General features: G+C 55.0%; 1 protein-coding gene across 1 annotated transcript in view; it reads right to left on the bottom strand.

Annotated features, from left to right (window-relative positions):
• Positions 1-214: 214 nt before the first annotated feature.
• The window catches only part of LOC121274311 (ras-related and estrogen-regulated growth inhibitor-like protein), a 61000-nt gene continuing 41515 nt past the window's right edge, over positions 215-19699 (bottom strand). The window contains exons 2-6 of the mRNA XM_041181553.1: positions 6026-6143; positions 4152-4254; positions 2096-2149; positions 1879-1955; positions 215-625 (exon numbers count right to left, since the gene is read on the bottom strand). Coding sequence (XP_041037487.1) covers positions 215-625; positions 1879-1955; positions 2096-2149; positions 4152-4254; positions 6026-6143 — 763 coding nt within the window. The remainder of the gene's footprint in view (positions 626-1878; positions 1956-2095; positions 2150-4151; positions 4255-6025; positions 6144-19699) is intronic.

The following is a 19699-nucleotide window of genomic DNA, read 5'->3' as shown; positions in this document are numbered from 1 at the left end:
AGGGTTTTGAGACCCTGCAACTTTCACCCACCCCACCCCACCCCGTGGAAGGGCAGACAGCCCCTTGGGTGCAGCTCCCGTCGACATCCACCCCCTGCGCAGGGAGTGCGCTTGTCGAATGTGGGAGGCCTCGCAGTCAGACGTTGGCGAAGTTAGCCGCCCCCTCCGTTGCGGGCAAAGGCCGCTTCCCTCTCGCTGTCCCCTCGCCCGGCAGCTACTCGACCCGTCTCTTGCCCCCGAACACCGCCGACACGCTCCGCACGATGCCCCGCAGCCCTGCCACCTTCTTGGCCGGCGCCTTGGACTCCCAGGCCAGCGCCAGCAGCCGCTGGAAGGCCAGCAGGACGCCGTGGTAGCTCTCGGCGGCCGAGACCTCCAGGAACCCGCAGCCGCCGGCCAGCGCCAGCAGGCGGCCCTCCTCCCCGGCGACCGCCCGCCGGTGGCCCAGGTCCCGCTTGTTGCCCACCACCACCGCCGGCGCCCGGGCGCCCTTGGCCCTCCGGAGCCGCTCCACCTGCTGCCGCACCACCTCGAAGCTCGCCCTGTCGCAGATGCTGTACACCAGGATGAAACCGTCGGCCCAGCGCATCTGCTCTTCGGTCGGTTGAGCCGTCACCTTGCAGCTCTGTGAAAGGAAAGGAGCGAAATAAAAACTCGATTATCTGCTCCTTTGGATACAAATTTAGCCCCCCAACCCCATTTCCACCCCCACCACACCCCCTCCCCCCACCTCCAACTCAACACCTGAACGTTAATAGTGAGCCTATCACTATTTGGCTATTCGCTCTTGGGGTGCATCACAATTGCACCCGATCCTGTCCCCATTGGATTTCCCTGCGTCTGACAGGACATACCAGATGATGATCTCCTCATCTCCCCATCTGGTTCTTTCCCCGATTCTCTTCAATCTGTGTCCCCCTCTGGTTACCGACCCTCCTGCCCAGTGGAAACAGTTTCTCCTCATTTACTCTGTCCAAACCCCCTTCCTGATTCCGAACGCCTCGATTCAATCTCCCCCTTAACCTTCTCCACTTCAAGGAGAACAATCCCAGCTTCTCCCAGTCTCTCCACGTGGACTGAAGTCCCTCATCCCGGCTCCCATTCTAGGTGAATCTCCCTCCCACAGCCTCTCCAAGGCTTTGATCACCCAAAGTCTGTCCACCATCGACAAGACACAAGTCAGGAGTGTGATGGAATACTCCCCACTTGCCTGGATGAGTGCAGCTCCCACAACACTCAAGAAGCTCGACACCATCCAGGACAAAGCAGACCCCACTTGATCGGCACCACATCCACAAACATTCACTCCCTCCACCACCGACGCACAGTAGCAGCAGTGTGTGTACCATCTACAAGATGCACTGCAGCAACTCACCAAGGCTCCTTTGACAGCATCTTCCAAACCCACGACCTCTACCATCTAGAAGGACAAGGGCAGCAGACACATGGGGAACACCACCACCTGGAAGTTCCCCTCCGAGCCACTCACCATCCCGACTTGGAAATACATCGGCCGTCCCTTCACTGTCACTGGGTCCAAATCCTGGAACTCCCTCCCTAACAGCACGGTGGGTGTACCTACACCACAGGGTCAAAACCCTGGAACTCTCTCCCTAACAGCACGGTGGGTGTACCTACACCACGTGGGACTGCAGCGGCTCAAGAAGGCAGCTCACCCACCCACCTTCTCCAGGGGGCAATTAGGGATGGGCAACAAATGCTGGGCCCAGACCAGTGATGCCCACATCACCCCGCCCCCCCACCCCCCACCCCACCCACCACCACCCTATCCTGTGAGTGAATCCTGCCTAACATGAGGAGCCCAGAATTGTGGCAGGGGTTACCCTGAAGTTCAAACCTCCAAATATAATAATGTACCCGCGGGTGGAGTGAGTCCCAGATGTTGAGGCACATCTCAGTCCCGTTGACTGTCATAGTGTGAGCGTGAACAGTCTCTGTGAACACAAAAGGCAGGTGTAAATAAGTATCATCCAACATCACCCACCCCCCCAACCCCCACCCCCTCTGCAGAGACCCCCCCACAGAGAGCCCCGTCTTCCAAACTCTCAGACAATGACTGGGATGGGTTGCTTACCGATATCTCCGTACTCTCCAATAAACCTCCTGGTAAGGAACCGAACAGCGAGAGCTGGAAAGAGAAGAGGGGGGAGAAACTCCTTCAGAAATTGCCTACAGTCTTTTTTAACCTCCCCCAAAACAGTCCCAAAACTAAACCTTACCCCCCGCGGACCAAGTTCTGTCAAACAAAAACCCCCTCGTCCCTGTTTATTAAACAACAAAAAAGAAAATTGCATTTGTCCCCGACACAGTTTGCAAAGTTCAATTAATATTTAACAACGATGGTATTTTTTATTCTTATTTGGCAGGGTTGGTGAATTAACACAAGTTTAAAGCAGAGACTTGTTCCACAGCCCAGTCCATTGAGAGGTTGAAATAAAGACAGAACATGCTGGGGGGGTAGGTGGTGGTGGGGGGTTGAGGGGGGAACTCAGCAGATCTGGAAGCGTCTGTGCAGAGAGAGAGAGAAACAGAGTTCACAGAGTTTGAACATGCTGGGGGGTAGGTGGTGGTGGGGTTGAGGGGGGAACTCAGCAGATCTGGAAGCGTCTGTGCAGAGAGAGAGAGAAACAGAGTTCACAGAGTTTGAACATGCTGGGGGTTAGGTGGTGGTGGGGGGTGAGGGAGAAACTCAGCAGGTCTGGAAGCGTCTGTGCAGAGAGAGAGAGAGAGAGAGAAACAGAGTTCACAGAGTTTGAACATGCTGGGGGTTAGGTGGTGGTGGGGGGTGAGGGAGAATCTCAGCAGGTCTGGAAGTGTCTGTGCAGAGAGAGAGCGAGAGAAACAACGTTCACAGAGTTTGAACATGCCGGGGGGTAGGTGGTGGTGGGGTTGAGGGGGGAAATCAGCAGGTCTGGAAGTGTCTGTGCAGAGAGAGAGAGAGAGAAACAGAGTTCACAGAGTTTGAACATGCTGGGGGGTAGGTGGTGGTGGGGGGTGAGGGAGAAACTCAGCAGGTCTGGAAGTGTCTGTGCAGAGAGAGAGAGAGAGAGAGAAACAGAGTTCACGGAGTTTGAACATGCTGGGGGGTAGGTGGTGGTGGGGGGTGAGGGAGAAACTCAGCAGGTCTGGAAGTGTCTGTGCAGAGAGAGAGCGAGAGAGAGAAACAGCGTTCACAGAGTTTGAACATGCTGGGGGTAGGTGGTGGTGGGGGGTGAGGGAGAAACTCAGCAGGTCTGGAAGTGTCTGTGTAGAGAGAGAGCGAGAGAAACAACGTTCACAGAGTTTGAACATGCTGGGGGGTAGGTGGTGGTGGGTTTGAGGGGGGAAATCAGCAGGTCTGGAAGTGTCTGTGCAGAGAGAGAGAGAGAGAAACAGAGTTCACAGAGTTTGAACATGCTGGGGGGTAGGTGGTGGTGGGGGGTGAGGGAGAAACTCAGCAGGTCTGGAAGTGTCTGTGCAGAGAGAGAGAGAGAGAGAGAAACAGAGTTCACGGAGTTTGAACATGCTGGGGGGTAGGTGGTGGTGGGGGGTGAGGGAGAAACTCAGCAGGTCTGGAAGTGTCTGTGCAGAGAGAGAGCGAGAGAGAGAAACAGCGTTCACAGAGTTTGAACATGCTGGGGGTAGGTGGTGGTGGGGGGTGAGGGAGAAACTCAGCAGGTCTGGAAGTGTCTGTGTAGAGAGAGAGCGAGAGAAACAACGTTCACAGAGTTTGAACATGCTGGGGGGTAGGTGGTGGTGGGTTTGAGGGGGGAAATCAGCAGGTCTGGAAGTGTCTGTGCAGAGAGAGAGAGAAACAGAGTTCACGGAGTTTGAACATGCTGGGGGGTAGGTGGTGGTGGGGGGTGAGGGAGAAACTCAGCAGGTCTGGAAGTGTCTGTGCAGAGAGAGAGAGAGAAACAGCGTTCACAGAGTTTGAACATGCTGGGGGTTAGGTGGTGGTGGTGGGGTTGAGGGGGGAACTCAGCAGGTCTGCAAGTGTCTGCGCAGAGACAGAGAGAGAGACAAACAGAGTTCACAGAGTTTGGAGTCTGCATGTTGTTTCTGCAGAGAGCTGAAAGGTCGGGGTTTGGAAGAACAGGAGGACCATCTCCCCGCTGAGCATGTGAGGGGGATTTGAGAGGGTTGCATACCTGACTTGCCAACCCGGTCTGCGCCCAGGATCAGGAAGTTCATCTGCATCCTCTGCTGGCTGCCCTCGGCTGGACTTTCTTGGCTTCTGGTGTGCAGGACCATCTTAGGGAGGGGAGGGAGGCTCGAAGGCTGGTGAACGTCAGATTCAGTGTGTGTGTGTGTGAATGTTCTGCACAAACACACACACGCTCACCCTATTTATACTGAACTCCTGTGCCCTGGGAGGGAGCATCTCTGAACAACAGACACTGTCCAATCTCTGTCCTGCATCTCACCCAATCCAAATCCTGCCACACACACACAGGGGCTCTTGACTAATGTTTAACTCCTCACTGAGAGCCTCCCAATGCCAGTGGTGTTCCTCAAGTGTTTCCTTGGCTCTGACGATATGCGCAGAGTGGGGCACAAAGCTCTGGGGGAAACGCTGCTTTCGAGGCCAGCAAAGTGCAGCTCACCGGAGTGCCGCACAGTCAGGGGCCATGCGAGACCCCCACCACACAGGCACAACACAGCTCCCAGCTAACACTGCCAGTACTGAGGGAGTGCCGCACTGTCGGAGGGTCAGTACTGAGGGAGCGCCGCAATGTCGGAGGGTCAGTAGTGAGGGAGCGCCGCACTGTCGGAGGGTCAATACTGAGGGAGTGCCACATTGTCGGAGGGTCAGTGCTGAGGGAGCGCCGCACTGTCGGAGGGTCAGTTCTGAGGGAGCGCCGCACTGTCAGAGGGTCAGTACTGAGGGAGTGCCACACTGTCAGAGGGTCAGTACTGAGGGAGCGCCGCACTGTCAGAGGGTCAGTACTGAGGGAGTGCTGCACTGTCAGAGGGGCAGTACTGAGGGAGTGCCACACTGTCAGGGGGTTAGTACTGAGGGAGTGCCGCACTGTTGGAGGGTCAGTACTGAGGGAGTGCTGCACTGTCAGAGGGTCAGTACTGAGGGAGTGCCACACTGTCAGGGGGTCAGTACTGAGGGAGTGCCGCACTGACGGTCAGTACTGAGTGAGTGCCGCACTTTCAGAGGGTCAGTACTGAGGGAGCGCCGCACTGTCAGAGGGTCAGTACTGAGGGAGTGCTGCACTGTCAGAGGGTCAGTACTGAGGGAGTGCTGCACTGTCGGAGGGTCAGTACTGAGGGAGCGCTGCACTGTCGGAGGGTCAGTACTGAGGGAGTGCCGCACTGACGGAGGGTCAGTAATGAGGGAGTGCCGCACTGTCGGAGGGTCAGTAATGAGGGAGTGCTGCATTGTACCCCTGTGAGAATCAGCACCTTCAGACACAATGAGGGAGAATTAGTGGGAAACAAGAATGGGAGAGATAGAGGAGAGATTGCACAGCCGAACATAGGAAATAGGAACAGGAGGAGGCCATTCAGCCCCTCGAGCCTGCTCCACCATTCACTAAGATCATGGCTGACCCGACTGTAACCTCAACCCCACATTCCCACCCACCCCCGATAACCTTTGACTCTCTTGTTAGTCAAGAATCTATCGACCTCGGCCTTAAAGACATTCACTGACCCTGTCTGTACGTCTCTCTGAGGAAGAGAGTTCCCCTTATTTTTGAACTGACTCCCTGGTTCTAGTCCCTCCCAATGGATACAGACCCAACCTGTCCCACTTTTCCCGACAGGATAACCCCCTCATCCCAGGAATCAGCCGAGCGATCCTTCTCTGAACTGATTCTCTCGCATTGATAACCTTTCTTAAATAAGGCCAACACTGCACAATATTCCAGATGTGGTCTCACTAAGACCCTGTACAGCTGCAGTAAAACATCTGACTTTTACATCCCATTCCCCTCGCAATAAACACCAACGTCCCATCCACCTTCCTAATCACTCGCTGCTCCTGCACAATAACCTTTCCTGATCCATGTACCAGGACACCTAGATCCCTCTGTAGCTCAGAGTTCTGTAACTGTGGAGCAGGAAAGTCAATAACTTCATGAAATGCTCGTACATCGATCAGGCCCAGCTCATAGATAAAAACAAAAAAACTGCGGATGCTGGAAATCCAAAACAAAAACAGAATTAACTGGAAAAACTCAGCAAATCTGGCAGCATCGGCTCGTTTCGTCCCCGCCGAGGTTGCCAGACCTGCTGAGATTTTCCAGGTAATTTCATTTTTAACAGCTTTTCTCTGGATTTATCAAACGGTGTGTTTGGCACAGTAGCAGTGAAGAGGGAGTTTACTCTGTATCGAACCCCGTGCTGTACCTGACCAGGGAGTGTTTGATGGGGACAGTGTAGAGGGAGCATTACTCTGTATCTAACCCCGTGCTGTACCTGTCCTGGGAGTGTTTGACGGGGACAGTGTAGAGGGAGCTTTACCCTGTATCTAACCCCGTGCTGTACCTGTCCCTGGAATGTTTGATGGGGACGGTGTAGAGGGAGTTTACTCTGTATCTAACCCCGTGCTGTACCTGTCCTGGGAGTGTTTGATGGGGACGGTGTAGAGGGAGTTTACTCTGTATCTAACCCCGTGCTGTACCTGTCCTGGGAGTGTTTGATGGGGACAGTGTAGATGGAGCTTTACTTTGTATCTAACCCCGTGCTGTACCTGTCCTGGGAGTGTTTGATGGGGACAGTGTAGATGGAGCTTTACTTTGTATCTAACCCTGTGCTGTACCTGTCCTGGGAGTGTTTGATGGGGACAGTGTAGAGGGAGTTTACTCTGTATCTAACCCTGTGCTGTACCTGTCATGGGAGTGTTTGATGGGGACAGTGTAGAGGGAGTTTACTCTGTATCTAATCCCGTGCTGTACCTGTCCTGGGAGTGTTTGATGGGGACAGTGTAGAGGGAGTTTACTCTGTATCTAACCCCGTGCTGTACCTGTCCTGGGAGTGTTTGCTGGGGACAGTGTAGAGGGAGATTACTCTGTATCTAACCCTGTGCTGTACCTGTCCTGGGAGTGTTTGATGGGGACGGTGTAGAGGGAGTTTACTCTGTATCTAACCCCGTGCTGTACCTGTCCTGGGAGTGTTCGATGGGGACAGTGTAGAGGGAGTTTACTCTGTATCTAACCCTGTGCTGTACCTGTCCTGGGAGTGTTTGATGGGGACAGTGTAGAGGGAGTTTACTCTGTATCTAACCCTGTGCTGTACCTGCCCTGGGAGTGTTTGATGGGGACGGTGTAGAGGGAGCTTCACTCTGTATCTAACCCCGTGCTGTACCTGTCCTGGGAGTGTTCGATGGGGACAGTGTAGAGGGAGTTTACTCTGTATCTAACCCTGTGCTGTACCTGTCCTGGGAGTGTTTGATGGGGACAGTGTAGAGGGAGTTTACTCTGTATCTGACCCTGTGCTGTACCTGTCCTGGGTGTGTTTGATGGGGACGGTGTAGAGGGAGTTTACTCTGTATCTAACCCCGTGCTGTACCTGCCCTGGGAGTGTTTGATGGGGACAGTGTAGAGGGAGTTTACTCTGTATCTAACCCTGTGCTGTACCTGTCCTGGGAGTGTTTGATGGGGCAGTGTAGAGGGAGTTTACTCTGTATCTAACCCTGTGCTGTACCTGTCCTGGGAGTGTTTGATGGGGACGGTGTAGAGGGAGTTTACTCTGTATCTAACCCTGTGCTGTACCTGTCCTGGGAGTGTTTGATGCGGACAGTGTAGAGGGAGCTTTACTCTGTATCTAACCCTGTGCTGTACCTGTCCTGGGAGTGTTTGATGGGGACAGTGTAGAGGGAGCTTTACTCTGTATCTAACCCTGTGCTGTACCTGTCCTGGGAGTGTTTGATGGGGACAGTGTAGAGAGAGCTTTACTCTGTATCTAACCCCGTGCTGTACCTGTCCTGGGGGTGTTTGATGGGGACAGTGTAGAGGGAGTTTACTCTGTATCTAACCCCGTGCTGTACCTGTCCTGGGAGTGTTTGATGGGGACAGTGTAGAGGGAGTTTACTCTGTATCTAACCCCGTGCTGTACCTGTCCTGGGAGTGTTTGATGGGGACAGTGTAGAGGGAGCATTACTCTGTATCTAACCCCGTGCTGTACCTGTCCTGGGAGTGTTTGATGGGGTCAGAGTAGAGGGAGTTTACTCTGTATCTAACCCTGTACTGTACCTATCCTGGGAGTGTTTGATGGGGACAGTGTAGAGGGAGTTTACTCTGTATCTAACCCCGTGCTGTACCTGTCCTGGGAGTGTTTGATGGGGACAGTGTAGAGGGAGTTTACTCTGTATCTAACCCTGTGCTGTACCTGTCCTGGGAGTGTTTGATGGGGTCAGAGTAGAGGGAGTTTACTCTGTATCTAACCCTGTGCTGTACCTGTCCTGGGAGTTTTTGATGGGGACAGTGTAGAGGGAGTTTACTCTGTATCTAACTCTGTGCTGTACCTGTCCTGGGAGTGCTTGATGGGGACAGTGTAGAGGGAGTTTACTCTGTATCTAACCCCGTGCTGTGCGATGCTGCCAGACCTGCTGAGTTTTTCCAGGTAATTCTGTTTTTGTTTTTGTTTTGGATTTCCAGCATCCGCAGTTTTTTTGTTTTTATATCTGTCCTGGGAGTGTTTGATGGGGACAGTGTAGAGGGAGTTTACTCTGTATCTAACCCTGTGCTGTACCTGTCCTGGGAGTGTTTGATGGGGACAGTGTAGGGGGAGTTTACTCTGTATCTAACCCTGTGCTGTACCTGTCCTGGGAGTGTTTGATGGGGACAGTGTAGTGGGAGTTTACTCTGTATGTAACCCCGTGCTGTACCTGTCCTGGGAGTGTTTGATGGGGACAGTGCAGAGGGAATTTACTCTGTAACTAACCCCGTGCTGTACCTGTCCTGGGAGTGTTTGATGGGGACAGTGTAGAGGGAGCTTTACTCTGTATCTAACCCCGTGCTGTACCTGTCCTGGGGGTGTTTGATGGGGACAGTGTAGAGGGAGTTTACTCTGTATCTAACCCCGTGCTGTACCTGTCCTGGGAGTGTTTGATGGGGACAGTGTAGAGGGAGTTTACTCTGTATCTAACCCCGTGCTGTACCTGTCCTGGGAGTGTTTGATGGGTCTGTCGAAGGGTCATGAGGACTCGAAACGTCAACTCTTTTCTTCTCCGCCGATGCTGCCAGACCTGCTGAATTTTTCCAGGTAATTCTGTTTTTGTTTTAGCCCCAGCTCATAGTGTGGTCAATAGCATTCCCTGCTGGACATTTTATGACACTGCAGCTCATTTATAGGTGAAATTTCACTCAGCATGTGGGCACAATGCAGACATTCAGACAGGGCTCTCCGACAGTCTGTTCATATTTACAGGAGATCCCTGCAGCATAACGAAGGAGCAGACGGAGAGAGACAGGGAGGCAGAGAGAGAGAGAGAGAGAGAGAGGGGTGGAGAGGGTTAGGGAGGGAATTCCAGAGTTCAGTGCCCCCCAGGTAGATAAAGGCATGGCTGCTGATGGTGGAGCGATAGGAATCGGGGGATGGGCAAGAGGCTGGAATTGGAGGAGCGCAGAGATCTCGGAGGGTGTAGGGGCTGGAGGAAGTTACAGAGATAGGGAGGGGAGTAGGGGCTGGAGGAGGTTACAGAGATAATGAGGGGTGTAGGGGCTGGAGGTGGTTACAGAGATAGAGAGGGGTGTAGGGACTGAAGGAGGTTACAGAGATAGGGAGGGGTGTAGGGGCTGGAGGAGATTACAGAGATAGGGAGGGGTGCAGGAGCTGGAGGAGGTTACAGAGATAGGGAGGTGTGTATGGGCTGAAGGAGGTTACAGAGATAGGGAGGGGTGTAGGGGATGGAGGAGTTTACAGGGATAGGGAGGGGTGTAGGTGCTGGGGGAGGTTACAGAGATAGGGAGGGGAGTAGGGGCTGGAGGAGTTTACAGAGATAGGGAGGTGGTTAGGGGCAGGATTTGAACACGATGAACTGAAATTTAAAAATCAAAAAACTGCTGGACTGGGACATGGGCTGTCGGAGGGTCAGTACTGAGGGAGTGCCGCACTGTCGGAGGGTCAGTACTGAGGGAGCGCCGCACTGTCAGAGTGTCAGTACTGAGGGAGTGCCGCACTGTCAGAGGGTCAGTACTGAGGGAGCACCGCAATGTCGGAGGGTCAGTACTGAGGGAGTGCCGCACTATCGGAGGGTCAGTACTGAGGGAGTGCTGCACTGTCGGAGGGTCAGTACTGAGGGAGTGCTGCACTGTCGGAGGGTCAGTACTGAGGGACTGCTGCACTGTCGGAGGGTCAGTACTGAGGGAGTGCCGCACTGTCGGAGGGTCAGTACTGAGGGAGTGCCGCACTGTCGGAGGGTCAGTACTGAGGGAGTGCCGCACTGTTGGAGGGTCAGTACTGAGGGAGTGCCGCACTGTCGGAGGGTCAGTACTGAGGGAGTGCTGCACTGTCGGAGGGTCAGTACTGAGGGAGCGACGCACTCTCAGAGGGTCAGTACTGAGGGAGCGACGCACTGTCAGAGGGTCAGTACTGAGGGAGCACCGCAATGTCGGAGGGTCAGTACTGAGGGAGTGCCGCACTATCGGAGGGTCAGTACTGAGGGAGTGCTGCACTGTCGGAGGGTCAGTACTGAGGGAGTGCTGCACTGTCGGAGGGTCAGTACTGAGGGAGTGCCGCACTGTCGGAGGGTCAGTACTGAGGGAGTGCTGCACTGTCAGAGGGTCAGTACTGAGGGAGTGCCGCACTGTCGGATGGTCAGTACTGAGGGATTGCTGCACTGTCGGAGGGTCAGTACTGAGGGAGTGCCGCACTGTCGGAGGGTCAGTACTGAGGGAGTGCTGCACTGTCGGAGGGTCAGTACTGAGGGAGTGCAGCACTGTCAGAGGGTCAGTACTGAGGGAGTGCTGCACTGTCGGAGGGTCAGTACTGAGGGAGTGCTGCACTGTCGGAGGGTCAGTACTGAGGGAGTGCTGCACTGTCGGAGGGTCAGTACTGAGGGAGTGCCGCACTGTCGGAGGGTCAGTACTGAGAGAGTGCCGCACTGTCGGAGGGTCAGTACTGAGGGAGTGCCGCACTGTCGGAGGGTCAGTACTGAGGGAGCGCCGCACTGTCGGAGGGTCAGTACTGAGGGAGCGCCGCACTGTCAGAGGGTCAGTACTGAGGGAGCACCGCAATGTCGGAGGGTCAGCACTGAGGGAGTGCTGCACTGTCGGAGGGTCAGTACTGAGGGAGTGCTGCACTGTCAGAGGGTCAGTACTGAGGGAGTGCCGCACTGACGGAGGGTCAGTAATGAGGGAGCGCCGCACTGTCGGAGGGTCAGTAATGAGGGAGTGCTGCACTGTCGGAGGGTCAGTAATGAGGGAGTGCTGCATTGTACCCCTGTGAGAATCAGCACCTTCAGACACAATGAGGGAGAATTAGTGGGAAACAAGAATGGGAGAGATAGAGGAGAGATTGCACAGCCGAACATAGGAAATAGGAACAGGAGGAGGCTCTTCAGCCCCTCGAGCCTGCTCCACCATTCACTAAGATCATGGCTGACCCGACTGTAACCTCAACCCCACATTCCCACCCACCCCCGATAACCTTTGACTCTCTTGTTAGTCAAGAATCTATCGACCTCGGCCTTAAAGACATTCACTGACCCTGTCTGTACGTCTCTCTGAGGAAGAGAGTTCCCCTTATTTTTGAACTGACTCCCTGGTTCTAGTCCCTCCCAATGGATACAGACCCAACCTGTCCCACTTTTCCCGACAGGATAACCCCCTCATCCCAGGAATCAGCCGAGCGATCCTTCTCTGAACTGATTCTCTCGCATTGATAACCTTTCTTAAATAAGGCCAACACTGCACAATATTCCAGATGTGGTCTCACTAAGACCCTGTACAGCTGCAGTAAAACATCTGACTTTTACATCCCATTCCCCTCGCAATAAACACCAACGTCCCATCCACCTTCCTAATCACTCGCTGCTCCTGCACAATAACCTTTCCTGATCCATGTACCAGGACACCTAGATCCCTCTGTGGCTCAGAGTTCTGTAACTGTGGAGCAGGAAAGTCAATAGCTTCATGAAATGCTCGTACATCGATCAGGCCCAGCTCATAGTTTGGACAATAGCATTCCCTGCTGGTCATTTTATGACACTGCAGCTCATTTCCAGGTGAAATTTCACTCAGCATTTGGGCACAATGCAGACATTCAGACAGGGCTCTCCAACAGGCTGTTCATATTTACAGGAGGCCCCTGCAGCATATCGAAGGAGCAGACGGAGAGAGACAGGGAGGCAGAGAGAGAGAGAGAGAGGGGTGGAGTGGTTGAGGGAGGGAATTCCAGAGTTCAGTGCCCCCCAGGTAGATAAAGGCATGGCTGCTGATGGTGGAGCGATAGGAATCGGGGGATGAGCAAGAGGCTGGAATTGGAGGAGCGCAGAGATCTCGGAGGGTTGTAGGGGCTGGAGGAGGTTACAGAGATAGGGAGGGGTGTAGGGACTGGAGCGGGTTACAGAGTAAGGGAGGTGTGTAGGGACTGGAGGAGGTTACAGAAATAGGGAGAGGTGTAGGGGCCGGGGGAGGTTACAGAGATAGGGAGGGGTGTAAGTGCTGGAGGAGGTTGCAGAGATAGGGTGGGAAGTAGGGGCTGGAGTAGGCTACAGAGATAGTGAGGGGTGTAGGGGCTGGAGGAGGTTACAGAGATAGGGAGGGGTGTATGGGCTGGAGGAGTTTACAGAGGTCTGGAGTGAAGTAGGGGCTGGCGGAGGTTACAAAGATAGGGAGGGAACTAGGGGCTGGATGAGGTTACAGAGATAGGGAGTGAAGTAGAGTCTGGAGGAAGTTACAGAGATAGGGAGGGAAGTAGAGGCTGGAGGAGGTTACAGAGATAGGGAGGGGTGTAGAGGCTGGAGGACGTTACAGAGATAGGCAGTGGTGCAGGGGCTGGCGGATGTTACAGAGATAGGGAGGGGTGTATGTGCTGGAGGAGGTTACAGAGATAGGGAGTGGTGTAGGGGCTGGAGGAGGTTACAGAGATAGGGAGGGGTGTATGTGCTGGAGGAGGTTACAGAGATAGGGAGTGGTGAACGGGCTGGAGGAGGTTACAATGATAGGGAGAGGTGTAGGTGCTGGAGGAGGTTACACAGATAGGTAGAGGTGTAGGGCTAGAGGAGGTTACAGAGTTAGGGAGAAGTGTGGGAGCAGGAGGAGGTTACAGAGATAGGGACTGACGTAGGGGGATGGAGGAGGTTACAGAGATAGGGATGGTTGTAGGGGCTGGAGGAGGTTACAGAGAAAGGGAGGTGTGTAGGGGCTGGAGTAGGTTACAGAGATAGGGAGGGCTTTAGGGGCTAGAGGAGGTTACAGAGATAGGGAGGGGTGTAGGGGCTGGAGGAGGTTACAGAGATAGGGAGGGGTGTAAGTGCTGGAGGAGGTTGCAGAGATAGGGTGGGAAGTAGGGGCTGGAGTAGGCTACAGAGATAGTGAGGGGTGTAGGGGCTGGAGGAGGTTACAGAGATAGGGAGGGGTGTATGGGCTGGAGGAGTTTACAGAGGTCTGGAGTGAAGTAGGGGCTGGCGGAGGTTACAAAGATAGGGAGGGAACTAGGGGCTGGATGAGGTTACAGAGATAGGGAGTGAAGTAGAGTCTGGAGGAAGTTACAGAGATAGGGAGGGAAGTAGAGGCTGGAGGAGGTTACAGAGATAGGGAGGGGTGTAGAGGCTGGAGGACGTTACAGAGATAGGCAGTGGTGCAGGGGCTGGCGGATGTTACAGAGATAGGGAGGGGTGTATGTGCTGGAGGAGGTTACAGAGATAGGGAGTGGTGTAGGGGCTGGAGGAGGTTACAGAGATAGGGAGGGGTGTATGTGCTGGAGGAGGTTACAGAGATAGGGAGTGGTGAACGGGCTGGAGGAGGTTACAATGATAGGGAGAGGTGTAGGTGCTGGAGGAGGTTACACAGATAGGTAGAGGTGTAGGGCTAGAGGAGGTTACAGAGTTAGGGAGAAGTGTGGGGGCAGGAGGAGGTTACAGAGATAGGGACTGATGTAGGGGGATGGAGGAGGTTACAGAGATAGGGATGGTTGTAGGGGCTGGAGGAGGTTACAGAGAAAGGGAGGTGTGTAGGGGCTGGAGTAGGTTACAGAGATAGGGAGGGCTTTAGGGGCTAGAGGAGGTTACAGAGATAGGGAGGGGTGTAGGGGCTGGAGGAGGTTACAGAGATAGGGAGGGGTGCTGGGGCTGGAGGAGGTTACAGAGATAGGGAAGTGTGTAGGGGCTGGAAGAGGTTACAGAGATAGGGAGGGGTGTAGGGGCTGGAGGAGGTTACAGAGATAGGGAGGGGTCTAGGGACTGGAGGAGGTTACAGAGATACGGAGGGGTGTAGGTGCTGGAGGAGGTTACAGAAATAGGGAGAGGTGTAGGGGCCGCAGGAGGTTGCAGAGATAGGGAGGGGCGTAGGTGCTGGAGGAGGTTACAGAGATCGGGAGGGGTGTAGGGGCTGGAGGAGGCTACAGAGATAGGGAGGGGTGTAGGGGCTGGAGGAGGTTACAGAGATAGGGAGGGGTGAAGGGGCTGGAGGAGGTTACAGAGACAGGGAGTGGTGTAGGGGCTGGAGGAGGTTACGGAGATCTGGAGTGAAGTAGGGGCTGGATGAGGTTACAGAGATAGGGAGGGAAGTAGGGGCTGGAGGAGGTTACAGAGATAGTGAGGGGTGTAGGGGCTGGAGGAGGTTACAGAGATAGGGAGGGGTGTAGGGGCTGGAGGAGGTTACAGAGATAGTGAGTGGTCAAGGGACTGGAGGTGGTTACAGAGATAGGGAGGGGTGTAGGGGCCGCAGGAGGTTACATAGATAGGGAGGGGTGTAAGTGCTGGAGGAGGTTGCAGAGAGAGGGAGGGATGTAGGGGCTGGAGGAGGCTACAGCGATAGGGAGGGGAGTAGGGGCTGGAGGAGGCTACAGAGATAGGGAGGGGTGTAGGGGCTGGAGGAGTTTACAGAGATAGGGAGGGGTGAAGGGGCTGGAGGAGGTTACAGAGATCTGGAGTGAAGTAGGGGCCGGAGGAGGTTACAGAGATAGGGAGGGGTGTAGGGTTTGGAGGAGGTTACAGAGATAGGGAGGGGTGTAGGGGCTGGAGGAGGTTACAGAGCTAGGGAAGGGTGTAGGGGCTGGAGGAGGTTACAGAGATAGGGAGCTGTGTAGGGGCTGGAGGAGGTTACAGGGATATGGAGGGGTGTAGGGGCTGGAGGAGGTTACAGAGATAGGGAGGGAAGTAGGGTCTGGAGGAGGTTACAGAGATAGGGAGGGGTGCAGGGGCTGGCGGAGGTTACAGAGATATGGAGGGGTGTAGGGCTGGAGGAGCTTACAGAGATAGGGAGGGAAGTAGGGGCTTCAGGTGGTTACAGAGATAGGGAGGTTCTAGGGGCTGGAGGAGGTTACAGAGATAGGGAGGGGTTTAGGGGCTGGAGGAGGTTACAGAGATAGGGTGGGGTTTAGGGGCTGGAGGAGGTTACAGTGATAGGGAGGGGTGTAGGGGCTGGAGGAGGTTACAGTGATAGGGAGGGGTGTAGGGGCTGGAGGAGGTTACAGTGATAGGGAGGGGTGTAGGGGCTGGAGGAGGTTACAGAGATAGGGAGGGGTGTCGGGGCTGGAGGAGGTTACAGAGATAGGGAGGGGTGTAGGGGCTGGAGGAGGTTACAGAGATAGGGAGGGGTGTAGGGGCTGGAGGAGGCCACAGAGATAGGGAGGGGTGTAGGGGCTGGAGGAGGTTACAGGGATAGGGAGGGGTGTAGGGGCTGGAGGAGGTTACAGAGATAGGGAGGGGTGTAGGGGCTGGAGGAGGCCACAGAGATAGGGAGGGGTGTACGGGCTGGAGGAGGTTACAGAGATAGGGATGGGTGAAGGGGCTGGAGGAGGTTACAGAGATCTGGAGTGAAGTAAGGGCTGGAGGAGGTTACAGAGATAGGGAGGGAAGTAGAGGCTGGAGGAGGTTACAGAGATAGGGACGTGTGTAGGGGCTAGAGGAGGTTACAGAGATAGGGAGGGGTGTAGGGGCTGGTGGAGGTTACAGAGATAGGCAGGGGTGTAGGGGCTGGAGGAGGTTACAGAGATAGGGAGGGGTGTAAGTGCTGGAGGAGGTTACAGAGATAGGGAGCTGTGTAGGGGCTGGAGGAGGTTACAGAGATAGGGAGGGAAGTAGGGTCTGGAGGAGGTTACAGAGATAGGTAGTGGTCTAGGGACTGGAGGAGGTTACAGAGATAGGGAGGGGTGCAGGGGCTGGCGGAGGTTACAGAGATATGGAGGGGTGTAGGGCTGGAGGAGCTTACAGAGATAGGGAGGGAAGTAGGGGCTTCAGGTGGTTACAGAGATAGGGAGGTTGTAGGGGCTGGAGGAGGTTACAGAGATAGGGAGGGGTGTAGGGGCTGGAGGAGATTACAGAGATAGGGAAGTGTGTAGGGGCTGGAGGAATTTTACAGAGATAGGGAGGGGTGTAGTGGCTGGAGGAGGTTACAGAGATAGGGGGGGGTTTAGGGGCTGGAGGAGGTTACAGAGATAGGGTTGTCGGGGCTGGAGGAGGTTACAGAAATTGGGAGTGAAGTAGGGGCTGAGGAGTTACAGAGATAGGGAGAGGTGTAGGGGTTGGAGGAGGTTACAGAGATAGGGAGGGGTGTAGGAGCTGGAGGAGGTTACAGAGATAGGGTGGGGTGTAGGGGCCGCAGGAGGTTACAGAGATAGGGAGGGGTGTAAGTTCTGGAGGTGGTTGCAGAGATAGGGAGGGAAGTAGGGGCTGGAGGAGGCTGCAGAGATAGGGAGGGGTGTAGGGGCTGGAGGAGGTTAGAGAAATAGGGAGGGGTCAAGGGACTGGAGGTGGTTACAGAGATAGGGAGGGGTGTAGGGGCCGCAGGAGGTTACAGAGATAGGGAGGGGTGTAGGGGCTGGAGGAGTTTACATAGATAGGGAGGGATGTAGGGGCTGGAGGAGGCTACAGAGATAGGGAGGGGTGTAGGGGCTGGAGGAGTTTACATAGATAGGGAGGGATGTAGGGGCTGGAGGAGGCTACAGAGATAGTGAGGGGTGTAGGGGCTGGAGGAGTTTACATAGATAGGGAGGGGTGAAGGGGCTGGAGGATGTTACAGAGATAGGGAGGGAAGTAGGGGCTGGATGAGTTTACAGAGATAGGGAGGCAAGTAGGAGCTGGAGGAGGTTACACAGATAGGGAGGGAAGTAGAGGCTGGAGGAGGTGACAGAGATAGGGTCGGGTGTAGGGGCTGGAGGAGGTTACAGAGATAGGGAGGGGTGTAGGGGCTGGAGGAGGTTACAGAGATAGGGAGGGGTGTAGGGGCTGGAGGAGGCCACAGACATAGGGAGGGGTGTAGGGGCTGGAGGAGGTTACAGAGATAGGGAGGGGTGTAGGGGCTGGAGGAGGCCACAGAGATAGGGAGGGGTGTAAGGGCTGGAGGAGGTTACAGAGATAGGGATGGGTGAAGGGGCTGGAGGAGGTTACAGAGATCTGGAGTGAAGTAAGGGCTGGAGGAGGTTACAGAGATAGGGAGGGAAGTAGAGGCTGGAGGAGGTTACAGAGATAGGGACGTGTGTAGGGGCTAGAGGAGGTTACAGAGATAGGGAGGGGTGTAGGGGCTGGTGGAGGTTACAGAGATAGGCAGGGGTGTAGGGGCTGGAGGAGGTTACAGAGATAGGGAGGGGTGTAAGTGCTGGAGGAGGTTACAGAGATAGGGAGGGGTGTAAGTGCTGGAGGAGGTTACAGAGATAGGGAGGGAAGTAGGGGCTGGAGGAGGTTACAGAGCTAGGGAGCTGTGTAGGGGCTGTAGGAGGTTACAGAGATATGGAGGGGTGTAGGGGCTGGAGGAGGTTACAGAGATAGGGAGGGGTGTAGTGGCTGGAGGAGGTTACAGAGATAGGGAGGGGTGTAGGTGCTGGAGGAGGTTACAGAAATAGGGAGAGGTGTATGGGCCGCAATAGGTTACAGAGATAGGGAGGGGTGTAAGTGCTGGAGGAGGTTACAGAGATAGGGAGGGAAGTAGGGGCTGGAGGAGGTTACAGAGCTAGGGAGCTGTGTAGGGGCTGGAGGAGGTTACAGAGATATGGAGGGGTGTAGGGGCTGGAGGAGGTTACAGATATAGGGAGGGGTGCAGGGGCTGGCGGAGGTTACAGAGATATGGATGGGTGTAGGGGCTGGAGGAGCTTACAGAGATAGGGAGGGAAGTAGTGGCTTCAGGTGGTTACAGAGATAGGGAGGTTGTAGGGGCTGGAGGAGGTTACAGAGATAGGGAGGGGTGTAGGGGCTGGAGGAGCTTACAGAGATAGGGAAGTGTGTAGGGTCTGGAGGAATTTTACAGAGATAGGGAGGGGTGTAGTGGCTGGAGGAGGTTACAGATATAGGGAGGGGTTTAGGGGCTGGAGGAGGTTACAGAGATAGGGTTGTCGGGGCTGGAGGAGGTTACAGAGATATTAAGGGTTGTAGGGGCTGGAGGAGATTACAGAAATTGGGAGTGAAGTAGGGGCTGAGGAGTTACAGAGATAGGGAGAGGTGTAGGGGTTGGAGGAGGTTACAGAGATAGGGAGGGGTGTAGGAGCTGGAGGAGGTTACAGAGATAGGGAGGGGTGTAGGGGCCGCAGGAGGTTACAGAGATAGGGAGGGGTGTAAGTTCTGGAGGTGGTTGCAGAGATAGGGAGGGAAGTAGGGGCTGGAGGAGGCTGCAGAGATAGGGAGGGGTGTAGGGGCTGGAGGAGGTGAGAGAAATAGGGAGGGGTCAAGGGACTGGAGGTGGTTACAGAGATAGGGAGGGGTGTAGGGGCCGCAGGAGGTTACAGAGATAGGGAGGTGTGTAAGTGCTGGAGGAGGTTGTAGAGATAGGGAGGGATGTAGGGACTGGAGGAGGCTACAGAGATAGGGAGGGGTTTAGGGGCTGGAGGAGTTTACATAGATAGGGAGGGATGTAGGGGCTGGAGGAGGCTACAGAGATAGGGAGGGGTGTAGGGGCTGGAGGAGTTTACATAGATAGGGAGGGATGTAGGGGCTGGAGGAGGCTACAGAGATAGTGAGGGGTGTAGGGGCTGGAGGAGTTTACATAGATAGGGAGGGATGTAGGGGCTGGAGGAGGTGACAGAGATAGGGTCGGGTGTAGGGGCTAGAGTAGGTTACAGAGATAGGGAGGGGTGTAGGGGCTGGCGGAGGTTGCAGAGATATGGAGGGGTTTAGGGGCTGGAGGAGCTTACAGAGATAGGGAGGGGTGTAGTGGCTGGAGGAGGTTACAGAGATAGGGGGGGTGTAGTGGCTGGAGGAGGTTACAGAGATAGGGTGGGAAGTAGGGGCTGGAGGAGGTTATAGAGATAGGGAGGGAAGTAGGGGCTTCAGGTGGTTACAGAGATAGGGAGGTTGTAGGGGCTGGAGGAGGTTACAGAGATAGGGAGGGGTGTAGGGGCCGCAGGAGGTTACAGAGATAGGGAGGGGTGTAAGTGCTGGAGGAGTTTAAAGAGATATGGAGGGGTGTAGGGGCTGGAGGAGGTTACGGAGATAGGGAGGGATGTAGGGGCTGGAGGAGGTTACAGAGATAGGGAGGGAAGTAGGGGCTGGAGGAGGTTACAGAGATAGGGAGGGGTGTCGGGGCTCGAGGCGGTTACAGAGATAGGGAAGGGTGTAGGGGCCGGAGGAGGTTACAGAGATAGGGAGCTG

This window comes from Carcharodon carcharias (genome assembly GCF_017639515.1).
Source record: "Carcharodon carcharias isolate sCarCar2 chromosome 36 unlocalized genomic scaffold, sCarCar2.pri SUPER_36_unloc_1, whole genome shotgun sequence".
Taxonomy (NCBI): domain Eukaryota; kingdom Metazoa; phylum Chordata; class Chondrichthyes; order Lamniformes; family Lamnidae; genus Carcharodon; species Carcharodon carcharias.
This window is presented reverse-complemented; position numbering and strand designations above follow the sequence as displayed.